General features: G+C 32.8%; 1 protein-coding gene across 1 annotated transcript; it reads left to right on the plus strand.

The window, feature by feature from the left end:
- The first annotated feature begins 1,944 nt into the window (after nt 1-1,944).
- LOC141679896 (uncharacterized) lies at nt 1,945-4,231 on the plus strand. The gene is made up of 7 exons (XM_074486261.1): nt 1,945-2,295; nt 2,411-2,691; nt 2,806-2,943; nt 3,564-3,671; nt 3,783-3,852; nt 3,939-4,037; nt 4,136-4,231. Exons 1-7 carry the CDS (start codon nt 1,945-1,947, stop codon nt 4,229-4,231), a joined length of 1,143 nt encoding a protein of 380 aa, XP_074342362.1.
- Nucleotides 4,232-13,466: the final 9,235 nt, after the last annotated feature.

Genomic DNA, 13,466 nt, shown 5'->3' on the forward strand with positions numbered 1-13,466 from the left:
TGAAACGCAAGATCCGAGGGATCAAACTTACTGTGTCTTTTAATGCAAAAGGAGAGCCATATGGTGAAGAAGGTAAAGAGATGCAATCATATATTAGAGTTTTGGCAAGAACCAAAACCCCGATCTGGCATGATTCTTGGTAATGTGTTCCTAAAGAGACAAAGACAAAAATTTGGTACTGTGTGCAGGTAAAATGAATATAAATAACTTCCATCATTTTAACTTTTATTTTTATTATTTGTTCTTCATTAACTAGCACCTTTGAACTTTAAATTTGTTGGTATATGTACGTAGATGGCTTATGTTGTACCTCAGTCCGCAAAAAAGTTGGTTTTCAGATCGGCCGGGGCAAAATAGAGGGAATTTAAATGTCGGTTGACCAAGTACTACATTCTTCCTTATCTAGAGCAACCTCAATTTTTTGCATATCCTCCTGCAGATTTTACTTTTATAGGAAAATCACACTGGGACATATTTGTTGCTGATCGCACGTCGCCTGAGTTTCCGGTATATTTCTACTTAGATTTATTCATTTTAATAATTACTTACTTATGATCTTCTAACCTTATTGTTGCTTTTTATGAAGAAAATTCATAAAGAACAACAAGAAAGAAGGAAGTTGTGTAAATATCCAGATCGAATGTCTCGAAAAGGTTATGCTAATCTCGAGAATGAATGGGTTAGTGACAATGAAACAACATGCACATTTTTTGCTTCATATTAATTTTACAAGCATGTTTATGTTATTACTAAGGTGATCATTTACATGAAAATATAGACTGAATTTCATCCAGATGTAGAGGAAGTAGATCGGTGGGACACTTGGATCCTAGCAAGGATGGACGAAGATGGTAATTTTTTAAATGATGAAGTTGCAGAAAAACCTAAGGAAATTGTAAGTTATTAATATAATTGTCCATTCTATTTGATGCACATGTTTGTGTATTTTTTAATAAAGAATTGAAGTTTCAAAAGTTAAATTTTAATAAATTATATACACATGAAGCTTATAAATCTATAGTTTATTTTTTCTATTACAATGTATAATTCGAATTAGTGGTCTCTAGTTTAACTTAGGATTTGTTTGTATGCCTTTACTGCTAGTAGCATGTTGATTGTATCATATTTAATATTAGTAATTAATTATATATTTTAATAATCCCCTGTTCACTAAGAGAGTCAAATACACATGTTTACATTGAAAATTGGTTCATAATATTAAATGTCAAGATTTTGTATTTTGTGTTGGTTAATATTTTATTTTAATATTTTTTATCCTTGGATTAGTTTGTTAATGAATGTACTTACTAGGTCCCCTGTACCACCAAGTAAACTAAGTTGTCTCTTGTGCTTGCAATTGAATCTATTAAATTAAATATATTAAAGGATGAATGTGCTTATAACTAGTAAAAACAAATTGGTGTTAGTTGTGTAATATTTTAATTAAAGGATGAATGTGCTTAAAGGATGTATGTGCTTATGGTAAAAAATGTTACTGAATTTTTTGTAGAAAAAGATGAAGTAGGAGGTTAAGGAAGTAAAACTTAAAGTTGAAGGTACTAATGATGTGTTAACAATGGCGCTCGGTAAGCCTGAGCACGGAGGCAGAGTACGTGGTCAGGGAATTCATGTGAAGCAGTCAATTTATTTTGATCTTCCGAGGGAAAAGAAAGCGAGGACAGTGGAAGAAAGGGTACGTGAGGCAATTCAAAAGTACATGGCAGAGGAGACTCCAAAAATTATTAAAGAGAGAGATGCATTTTGGGCTGCTGAATTTGAAAAATACAATGTACATTCATCGAAAAATGGTGTACAACATGATGGTAGTCCGAAACCAAATTCCCAGCAGGCAAGCTGTCACTCTAAGGGTGAGGTTGATGTGGATGTGGTGTAGGTGTTCATAAAAATGTGACATTGATAGATAATTTGTTTATGGATTTAGCGATGAAGCTTGAGGATAATAAAAAGGTGGCGGGTGAGGATGATAATGGAAGGGCTGTTGAGGAAATGAAAGAGGATTCTTCGGGTGGTTCTGTATGCCGATTGGTTGTTGGATCGTTGAGCAATATTGTTGCTTGTGCAACAATTGATGAAGTACGCGTTCCCGAAGGACATGAGAAGACTATGCATGGAGTAAGTCTTGGAAAAAAGAATGCAAGGGTGTCTATCACTAAAGTCATTCAAGGAGATGCTAAGATTCCCTTCCCTATCGGGGATGAAATTTTGACTGTTCAAGAAGCAATGGGAACTTTTATTGCATGGCCGAGAAACATGATAACTGTAGGAACAATAGCAGTACTTCTCATGTTTTGGCCGCCAAGGTCAGAATGTTTTTTTAGTATGGTTAATATATGTACTATGTGTTTGTTTAGTCTGTTTTTTTAATTATTTTTATTTGCAATTGTTTTAGAAAACCAAGAAAGCCCATGCTAAGAAAATGAAGAAGACGTATAAATTAATTGAAGATGTTGAACCAGAGCTTGTTCTTCAGATTGGTCTGAATTATCCTTTTGCAATGAAACGTTTGTGGACATGGGCAAAGGAAGCCTTGAGTGGTGGCCGAACAATTTCTTTTGAGCTAAGCAAAGAAGCATTTAGCTTTACAAAGAAGCAAATCATGTTCTTATCTGATATACATGCAGTGTGCTCTGGAGGTGAAATGGCTGGCTCTGTTATTTGCCTTTTTATTCAGTAAGCTTTTCATTCAAAGTTTTTTTTTGGAGTATATAGCCTTGGAATAAATACGACAATCTTTACTAAGGACTACTTAATTTAATTTGTAGTTTCTTGAATGAATATGTGAAGAAGCATAAGATGGTTTGTAGATCCGGGCACAATCGGTGCCATTGGATGTGGCAGTGCAGTGCAGAGGTCGCGTGAATTATGTACAAGATTTAAAGATTCTAGGAAAGGACAACATTTTCTCCTATCGTACAATGATGTGTAAGTATTTTTACTATCCCAAGCTATTAAGCTGTTAAGCCTTGCCAATTTTTTATTAATTTTTTTCAAGAATTTAGCTTTTATTTTTAAGGAATGGGTTCAATTGTATAGTTAAACTTGATAATATTTGTTGTTGAAATTTATATTAATTGCATTGGTTCAGTATAAACGTACTCAAATGCCTTGACAGTTTTGAAGTTAATATAAAAGTAATCTAATGCCTTACAGTATTTAATTGATTTTGTTACTAGATGTTAGGTTTGTTTCTAAGACGGGGGCAATTGTATAGTTCAAGCTCGTAATATTTGAAGTTCAAATTTGATGATAATTGTATAGGTACACTTTTAAAGTTGATTTATTTACCGGAATTTAAATTTTATCAGTATGCGCCTTCAATTTTTAATGTTATACCTGATCATGTTTATTACAGTAAATTACACTCTACTAGTATCACATTTTGGATTATTTTTCACAATTAGTAAGTTTAAATAATTTTTAGGTTAATTTTAATTCAATAGAAATGCAATTTTTTTTGATGATATTTAAGTTGTTTGGGTGACAAAAAAAGCATCAAATTTAGGCTTTACTATTTAACAAGTACCTCTGTTTATTTTTTGTAGGAACCACTTGACCTTGACAGTTGTCAATCCATACGCAGATGTAGTCTACTATATGGACCCTCTTAAACGCCGAATTGCAAATGGAGAATGGGTGGATGTTGTCGACAAGTAAGAGTTCACGTTGTAAAATTTGATTATTAAGTCTTGACTTGTAAATCTTGTCCGACCATATTTTGCAGTGGTTATTTTATGTTTTGATATATATCGTTTTGGTTGAAGTGCCATTAAAATGTACAAGGAGGATTTGAAAAAGGTTCCGAAGAAGAAAGTATTGTGGGAGAATATGGCGGTATTTATTTATTTTTATGATCATATATTAATTATGTTATTAAAGGAGACTGGATATTTTAAATGAATTTTTGTTTGATATTTTAGAGAGTTCCAGTGCAGACCGGGAACAAGGATTGTGGCCTGTTTCTGATGCGATACATGATGGAAATCATTCATGATAAGGAGCTGGAATTTGCTAATAAGGTGACAATTGACTATCTGTGGGCCTTTTCATCCACTTTGTATTTACTCTTATAAGGGCATAACATGTTACTTATACAAAATTTTGGATGATTTTTCAGTGGCTGCGTAGATCAAACCTGGTTTACACTGAAGATGACATCAACGAGATCAGGGTTGAGTTTGCAAAATATTTTATGAAACATTGTGCAAGCTAGGTCCTCGCCTTTTTTTTGTTTTGAACTTATCATAAAACTAGATGTTTTATATATGTAGTTGGTGACAAGTAGACTCGTTTGAACTTATCGTATGTTGACAAGTAGACTCGTTTGAACTTATCGTATGTTGACAAGAAGACTCATTTGAACTTATCGTAAAGTGGATGTTTTATGTATGTAGTTGGTGATACGTAGACTTGCGATAATGTATTTTGTGTTCGGTGGATTGCTGGTAGTTTGGTAGGTAGATCTGGTTGTTTTGGATTGTCGAACGGATGGATTATGGTATGGTATGGTATGGATTATGGTATGGTAGTGAATTGGTTTGTTTTGGGAGGGGCCTAGATTATGGTATAATTTTGTTTTGGATTATGGTATGGATTATGGTGTTTTTATTTTGGCAGGGGCATATATTTTGTGGTTTTTTATGCAACTGGTTTTGATTAAATATGAAATTGATATGCAAAATGCATACACCTAATAAGATAATAGTTTTTTAAAACAAAAGTAAGCATTGTATCATTTTCGGACAACCGTTACCTAAGTACTTAATTTTGTCAAAATATAAGCCATTGTCTGCTTTAAACAAACCATTGCTTGAATAACAAGGAATTGGTTTTGAACTTTTTCTTGCCATTGACTCCCCGTTGTCTATTACTTAGTAAAACTGTTGTGTTACAAATATTTCTTCAATGGTTCCCGAAAAGTAATCCGTTATCTCTTTTGCATTATAACACCACCCTAAAACTGTTGTCTAAAAGATACTTATATTACTACCTCTGAAAATAACTGTTGTTGTTCTGTTATATAAATAATAGATAGATAAAATAACTGTTGTTTGGAAAATATATTTAAAATTGGAAAGAAAATTTAGAACTTTCTCTTGACGTAAATAAACCGTTATTTATTACTAAGAAAACTATCATGTTAAAAATATTCGAACAATAATTTTTCCAAAACAACGGTTGTGTCATCCAGATTGTAACTAGTATTAAACATTGTTGTTGAATCTCCCTTATTACAACTCTATTAACAACCGTTGTCCAACCTTCGATCATACGAGTGTTGGATAGACAACGGAAAAACTATCTTTCAGATAACGAAAAAAACAGTTGTATGATTGCAAAAATGTTGTAGTGCCCCTTAGGTTCTAACCTTTTTACTTTATGTGCAAAAATGTTGGCTTATCACTATAATTGAGATAGATTCATTGAATCAATGTGTGGGAGCACTAGAAGTTTGTCATATTTTCTTTGCACATGATAGTATATTTTATTGCTCACATAAGTTGTGATAAAGTTAAGAACATAATTCACAAGTAGTGTCAATAATCATGACTAACTTGTGAATTGCTCAAAAAATTACAACTTATTGACATTTCCTAATATGTTGGTGGTCAAAGTTTTGAAAGTTTATTACTTCTCAAGAGCATGAAAATAATTTGGATAAATTGTATATCTAAAATATATGTTATTTATTTCTTTTTGAAAAATCTTAGCATGAAAATATTTTTTTTTCTTATAAAGGATGAAAAATTGCCAAATATTAAGATTTGTTTCTATATGGCTAAGATTTAATTTAATTTTTCTATGATTTTATTTTATATCCAAAAATATATGAGTGGTGTAGATTGTATTATGTGAGTAATTTAAAAATTGGTAAATGTGGGCAGGTCATTTTATTTAAAACTGGTCTAAAAATTCATAAAATCATATGTTATGGAATATATTAAAATGATAATATGATCTACTATAAAAATATTATAAGTAAAATAAATATAACCAAATACATATGTTGCAACTAATACAAATTTTATTGAATCTTTTTTTAACTAGAATTTACATATCATTTATAAGCTAAATAATTATCTCTTATTTTATTACATGAGAGCAAACTATTAGCCTATAAACATATCTTTTTTTTAATGTTATAAACATACCTAATTTTGATGATGACTTAGCTTATACAAGGCACATTAGAGAATAAAAAAAAAGTTTTTGGAGGGCGTATTTTATAATAGTTTTTAATCTGTATTACTAAGAATGCTACTATATATTTATATACATATATATATATATAGATGGATATTTGTTGTGTCCTCATTTTTTGAGGAGTAACAATTTTAATATTTTATATGTTAGTTTTATACTTATTTTAAATTTGAAAAAGATATTAGTTTTAAATAGAATAACTTAGTTTTATACTTCTATTAAATTTGAAAAATATATGAGTTTTAAATAGAATAACCTTTCATAATTAAAAAGATTTCTAAGTTAACTAGTTCTAAATATATGCTTATACTTGTTTAGGGCAAAAATGATAAAAATAAATAGTAAAAATAATTAATTAATTAAAATTTTAATTTTTGGTCCATTACATTATTCTATATGTTACTATACACATATATGTTTTAATATTATATAATTTTTTAATTTAATATTTAAACAAAAATTTAAAAAAATTATGGGTGTTATTTAAAAAATGATGACTTGTGGTACCTAAAAAAAGTTAATTAGTTATCGATTAATTAATATAATATTTATATTTATTTTATTAAATATAATTGCTCCTCATATTTTTGGAAAAATATCATTTTAGTTGGAAAAATACTAAAGATAATTTTATGGTTGAAAAAGGTCATTGGTTTATATAGTATAGACTAGTAATGATTAATAATTATAAAATTTAATTTCATTAGATAGAATTAGACCTGACATATTTGAAAAATGGAGGGTTTTATTTGGGAAAAATAAAAAATAATGTGTTTTATATACTAAATAGGATTAATTAATATAGATTCTAAATGAATATGTCACAAAATAATAAAGTAAATATGATTAGTGAAAGTAATATAAATAATTAAATAAGGACAAACAAGTAACTAGAACAATTTTAAGTGATCAAGCCATTATCAGCAGCTCGGATAAAGGGAGATATATTGTTGTATCTTGTAGTTGTAACCTTCATTTATCAATAATATATTCTCTTACCAAGTTGGTAAGGGACGAGGACGTAGACCATAGGGGCTTAGGGGTCGAACCTGGCTAAAATTCTTGTGTGTTCTATTTACTTTCCTGCACATTATTTTCTGCACTGCATTTAGTCATCTCAGCTTACTATCATTGTCAGATTATAGTTCAATTGATAAAATCTCAGTAAGCTATTATCGGGTAAAATTTAAAAGTAATCCTAATTAGCCATAATCACCTATTCACCCCCCTCTAGGTGTAATTTCAGTTGGTATCAGAGCTTTGGTATACTAATCTTTCTGTAACAGGAATAGTATTCGATCAAAATGGCTGACAAATATCCCGAAGGAACCTCAAATTACCGAGCACCTCTCTTGCTTGGTACAGAAAACTATAACTGGTGGAAAGGTCGCATGGAAGTGTATCTATCTAGGGAGGCACTAGCTTTGAGAGTTGTTCAGAAGGGTCCTTTTGAGTTGAAGGACAAAGAAGGCAAAGTGAAAGACGTTGATGATCTCACAGAGGCTGAACTAATCAAATACAGCTTCAATGGAAAGGCCAGGAATTCTCTCATGAATGGGTTATGTCCTAGTGAATGTGATAAAGTCTCTTCATGCAAATCAGCTAAAGAGATATGGGATACTCTGGAATTGTATCACGAAGGATCCAAGAGTTTAAGAAAGGTGAAATTGAGTAAACTAATGAATGAGTTTGGAAATTTCAAGCTTCAAGATGGAGAAACTATTCGAGAAAGTCAAGCTAGATTCCAGATAAATCTGAATGCCTTAAAGCAGCTTGGCAAACATATCCCACAAGAGGAAATCAACATGAAGATACTTAGTGCTGTGCCATTTATCTATGAACCAAAGGTAACAGCTCTAGAATCCTCTCCAACTATAGATACTATGGATCATTTGGCTATTTTTGCAGAATTGGAACAATTTGAAAGCAAAATCAAGGAAAGCCAATCAAGTTCTATACAAGCTCCAGTTGCTCAAATGAAGCAATTAGCTCTTCACACTAATGATAGCTTACTGGAATCTGAAGATGAGTCAGACGAAGAACTAGCTTTAATATCCAGAAAGATCAGAAAGATGATCGAGAAGAAGAACAAGCTGAAAAGAGATTAAGGCAGATTTTCGAACAACAAGAAGCCCAACAAGGATTCTAAAGATCAGACATGCTTTGAATGTGGAAAGCCAGGCCATTATAAGCGGGACTGCTACAAATTGAAGTCAAAACAGCAAACTGTCTTCAAGGATAAGAAGAAAGCTAAAGCTCTAATGACTTGGAGTGATGATGACTCGGTTTCCAGTGATGATTCAAGTGGAGACATGGTCAATCTTGCCCTAGTTGGACTTGATGATGATTCTGTTCGAGGAAATTCAGAAAGTGGATACCTAGAAAGTGATTCAGAAGAAGATCAGAGTGAGGTAAACTCTTGTAAATATAATTTATCTTCTGAAAATATTGTTTTGGAACCACTAACCATGCAGGAATGTAAAAATGTATCTATGGGTGAATATTATTCTCTTAAAGCTGAAAATAGCAAGCTAAAAGAGAAGAATAATTATCTCAAGACTATGGTTCAAGATTTGATGAGCAAAGTAGATACTTGGATTAACAAGAAGGTACCTACACAAGCTGACAAAGAGGCTGAAATCAAGGATCTTCAAGCTAAAGTTAGTCATGTGGAAAACTTCAACAAAATTCTCCTCAAAAGAAACAAGACTCAGTTAATGGAGATCACAGAGTTAAAGAAGGAGATTGAAGCAAGGGATGAATGTTTAGAGCTGTTCAAACTCAGAGAATCAATAGATGCAACACCTTCAAATCAAGCAGAAGAACCATCTCAGCAAGCTAAAATCATAAGTCAGCAAGCTGAAAAGATTGAACTGCTCACAAAGGAAGTTGAGGATCTGAAAAAGGGTATGGGATCATTTGTTCAAGGAGAAGAAAGTCTCAAATCTATCATGAACAACACAAATATTCCATTGGTCAGAGAAGGAATTGGAATGAATGCAAACAAGAAGGACAAAGCTCTAAGATATGAAGGAAAACATGGCATACCCTATGATTATGCTATGCCTTGGAAGATATGCAACAGATGTGGAAAGAAAGGGCATCTTGAAAAGCATTGCAAAGTTCATAATGGACAAAAATCATACCATGGAGGAAACAAACAGAAAACAGCTTACTATGATCAGAATGGCAGAACAAAGACAGCTTACCATCATCAGGCTGGGAGAGTTAAATCACCTAGATTTATCCAAAAATGGATAAAGAAATCTGATTTACATGTTTTATATGTTTTATCTGCTAACCATGTCGGACCCAACAAACTTTGGGTACCAAAATGTTGAGTTGTTTTATTTGTTTTGTAGATGTGTCTTGCCGCTCGAGTCAAATCAACTCAATGGATTTTAGATAGCGGATGTACTAGACATATGAGTGGAGATAAAGCACAATTCTTGAGTCTTTAGATGAAAAAGGGTGGAAGAGTGACTATTGGTGATAGCAAAACTCTTCAAATTCTTGGAAAAGGTAAAATAGGTAATAAACACATTTCAATTGATAAAGTTCAATATATTAAAGGCCTTAAATATAATCTACTTAGCATAAGTCAGTTATATGATAATGGTCATACTGTTAACTTTGGTATTGATAAATATAATCTACTATAAGGGCATGAAATATATATATTTTGGACTTTGAGTTGCAGAAAACAGCTTGCTGTCTTGCTGCAATAGACACTGATCCTTATGTTTGGCATAGAAGATTGGGTCATGCTCACATGGACTTGCTTAACAAGCTTTCAAAGAAGAAGCTAGTCAGAGGTTTACCCAAAATCAAGTATGTCAAGACTGAGGTGTGTTCGGCATGCCAATTAGGCAAGCAAATTAGAAGTACTCACAAAGCAAAGAAGATGGTATCTACTTCTAAACCCTTAGAACTTTTACATTTAGGCTTATTTGGTCCAGAAGCTTATAAAAGTATAGGAGGTAAGCAATATGGTTTTGTAATTGTTGATGATTATTCTCGTTTTATATGGGTATTGTTTCTTAGAACTAAAGATGCTGCTTTTAATGAGTTTGAGAAACTAATTAAATTACTTGAGAATAAGCTCAATACAAAGCTTGTAGGAATAAGGAGTGATCGAGGTGGTGAATTCCAAAAAGACTTTATTACTTACTGTGAAGAAAGAGGAATATCACATGAATTCTCGGCTCCAAGGACTCCACAACAAAATGGTGTGGTGGAACGCAAGAATAGGTCACTGCAAGAGACAGCAAGGACTTTGTTGCAAGAAAGCAAGTTACCTAGAAGTTTTTGGGCAGAAGCAGTCAACACAACATGCTATGTTCTGAATAGAGTATTGATAAGACCTATTTTGGACAAGACTCCATATGAATTGCTCAAGAAAAAGAGGCCCAACATGAGTTACTTCAGAATCTTTGGCTCAAAGTGTTTTGTGCTCAAGACAATTGGTAATGATGGTAAATTTGATGCTAAATCTTATGAAGCTATTTTTCTTGGTTATTCTATGAATAGTAAAACCTATAGAGTTTATAATTTGTCTAAGTATATTGTTGAGGAATCTATAGATGTTACTTTTCAAGAACCTAACAATGATCTTCTAAGAGACGAGGAAGATGATGCAGGTGAAGCTGGACAACAGCAAGCTGAAACAGAGAAGGCTACTCCAAAACAGCAAGCTGAAACAGAGACTGATTCTGGAAAACAGCAAGCTGAAATTGAAACTGCCTCAGGAAGTCAGCAAGTAGAACCTTCTACTCCAGTTGATGATGCAATTGTAAAGATGGCAAAAATGACTCTTGATGGTCCTAGAGGAAATAGAGCAAAGGATAAAATGCCAATCTATGATGGTGAAGACTTAGCTCCTCCATCTAAGATAAGGAAGACTTCACATGAAGATATTGCAAAGCATTCATTGCCAAAAGCTACACGGACAGTGAAGAATCACCCTCCAGAACAGGTTATTGGTGATATTTCTGATGGTCTCAAGACAAGAAAAGGCACTGCAAACTTTTATGCTTATGCTGCTTTTTTAGCTCAAGAGGAACACAAAAATGTCAAAGAAGCACTTGAAGATGAAAATTAGATCACGGCTATGCAAGAAGAACTCAATCAATTCGAATGATGTAATGTTTGGGAACAGGTCAAGCCACCAAAGGATTCTTCAATCATTGGTACAAAATGGATTTTCAAGAATAAAGTGGATGAATTTCATACTGTTACTCGAAATAAAGCAAGGCTTGTAGCACAAGGGTACAACCAACAAGAAGGCATTGACTTTGATCAAAGTTATGCTCCAGTAGCTAGATTGGAATCAATTAGGATGCTTCTTGCTTATGCATGCTACAAGAAGATCAAGCTATATCAAATGGACGTCAAAAGTGCTTTTCTTAATGGATTTCTGGAAGAGGAAGTTTATGTCAAGCAACCCCCTGGTTTTGAACATGAACAACATCCGGACTATGTTTACAAGCTCAAGAAGGCATTATATGGCTTAAAGCAAGCACCAAGGGCTTGGTACAAGAGGCTTAGTATGTTTTTGATAAAAATGGCTTCATTCGAGGTAAAATTGATCCTACTTTATTTACTAAGCAAAATGGTAATAATATTTTGATTGTCCAGATATATGTAGATGATATAATCTTTGGATCCACTAATGATTCTATGTGTGAGTGGTTTTCTAAGTGTATGAGCAGTGAATTTGACATGAGCATGATGGGTGAGCTCAATTATTTCTTGGGGCTCCAAATTAAACAATCTAAAGATGGAATTTATGTGCATCAATCAAAATATGTCAAGAATTTGCTGACCAGATTTGGTTTTGACAATGTCAAGCCGAAATCTACTCCAATGAATCAAAATAGCAAGCTGACATCGGATGAAAAAGGTAAAGATGTTGATATCAAGAAGTATAGAGGTATGATTGGTAGTCTTTTATATCTTACTGCTTCTCGGCCAGACATTATGTATAGTGTTTGTGTCTGTGCACATTTTCAAGCTAAACCTAAGGAATCACACTTAAATGCAGTTAAAAGAATATTTCGATATTTAAGTGGGACTATTAATCTTGGGTTATTTTATCCTATTACAAGCACATTTGATCTTGTGGGGTATAGTGATGCTGACAATGCAGGTTGTCAAACTGATAGAAAGAGTACAAGTGGTATTTGTACATATTTAGGACAAAGTCTCGTATCTTGGCAAAGTAAGAAACAAACTTTAGTTGCATTATCCACTGCAGAAGGTGAGTATTTGGCAGCTGGTAGCTGTTGCTCTCAAATTTTGTGGATGATTCAGACTCTTCGAGATTTTGGAATCAAGTGTGGCAAAGTTCCAATCTATTGTGACAACACTAGCACCATCACCATATCAAAGAATCCAGTTAATCACTCAAGAACAAAGCATATTGATGTTCGTCATCATTTCTTGAGAGATAATGCTGCCAAAGGTAAGATTGAATTAGTTTTTGTACCTACTGAATATCAATTGGCAGATATCTTTACAAAACCCCTTAGCGAAGCAAGATTTTCTACCATTCGAAGGGAACTTGGCATGTGCAGTGTATAATGGCAAGCTATCTTTGGAAATTTGGTAATGTTAGCTTACTATCATTTTTCATGTTAGCTTACTATGATTGGTTATTTAAATGACATTTTTTTTGTTTTAAGTTATTTTTTTTGTTAATTATGATATATCATTCTCTGTTTAATTATGTTTAAATATTTGCATGATTTGCTGATTTAATTGTTAAATGATTAAAGTGCTAATTGTGGTGTTTTAGATAGATTTAAGATGTTATTTTGATAAGTGTTAGAATTAGGATAATTATTATTTGTTTTTAAATCTTATCCTAAATTCTCTCCTAAAAAGGCTATCAAAACACGGGTTAGGGATTCAATTCTTATTTCACCGCCGCTCAGTTACTTTTCTACTTACCGTCTTCTCTCCAACATCATCGCACTTTGATTTCATCATGGTTCGAACAACAAGGAAATCAGGTCTTCTCGCCAATCGTTCTGTCTCTAAACAAGATAACACTGTGGTTGATTTGGGAAATGAAAGTGCCGATGAAGGGTCTCAAACTCCTGATTCCAAGAAGCTCAAGATCACTCTATCATTTGACTCTCCGGATTTGGAACAGAGGTTCACTGAGAATGCATTGGATTCTCGTCTCATTCTTCCTGGTATTCCAGTCGTCGGTAAGCTTCTTCAACAATCTGGTGCTTTAG

The sequence above is a fragment of the Apium graveolens genome, chromosome 8 (assembly GCF_009905375.1).
Source record: "Apium graveolens cultivar Ventura chromosome 8, ASM990537v1, whole genome shotgun sequence".
NCBI classification, from domain to species: domain Eukaryota; kingdom Viridiplantae; phylum Streptophyta; class Magnoliopsida; order Apiales; family Apiaceae; genus Apium; species Apium graveolens.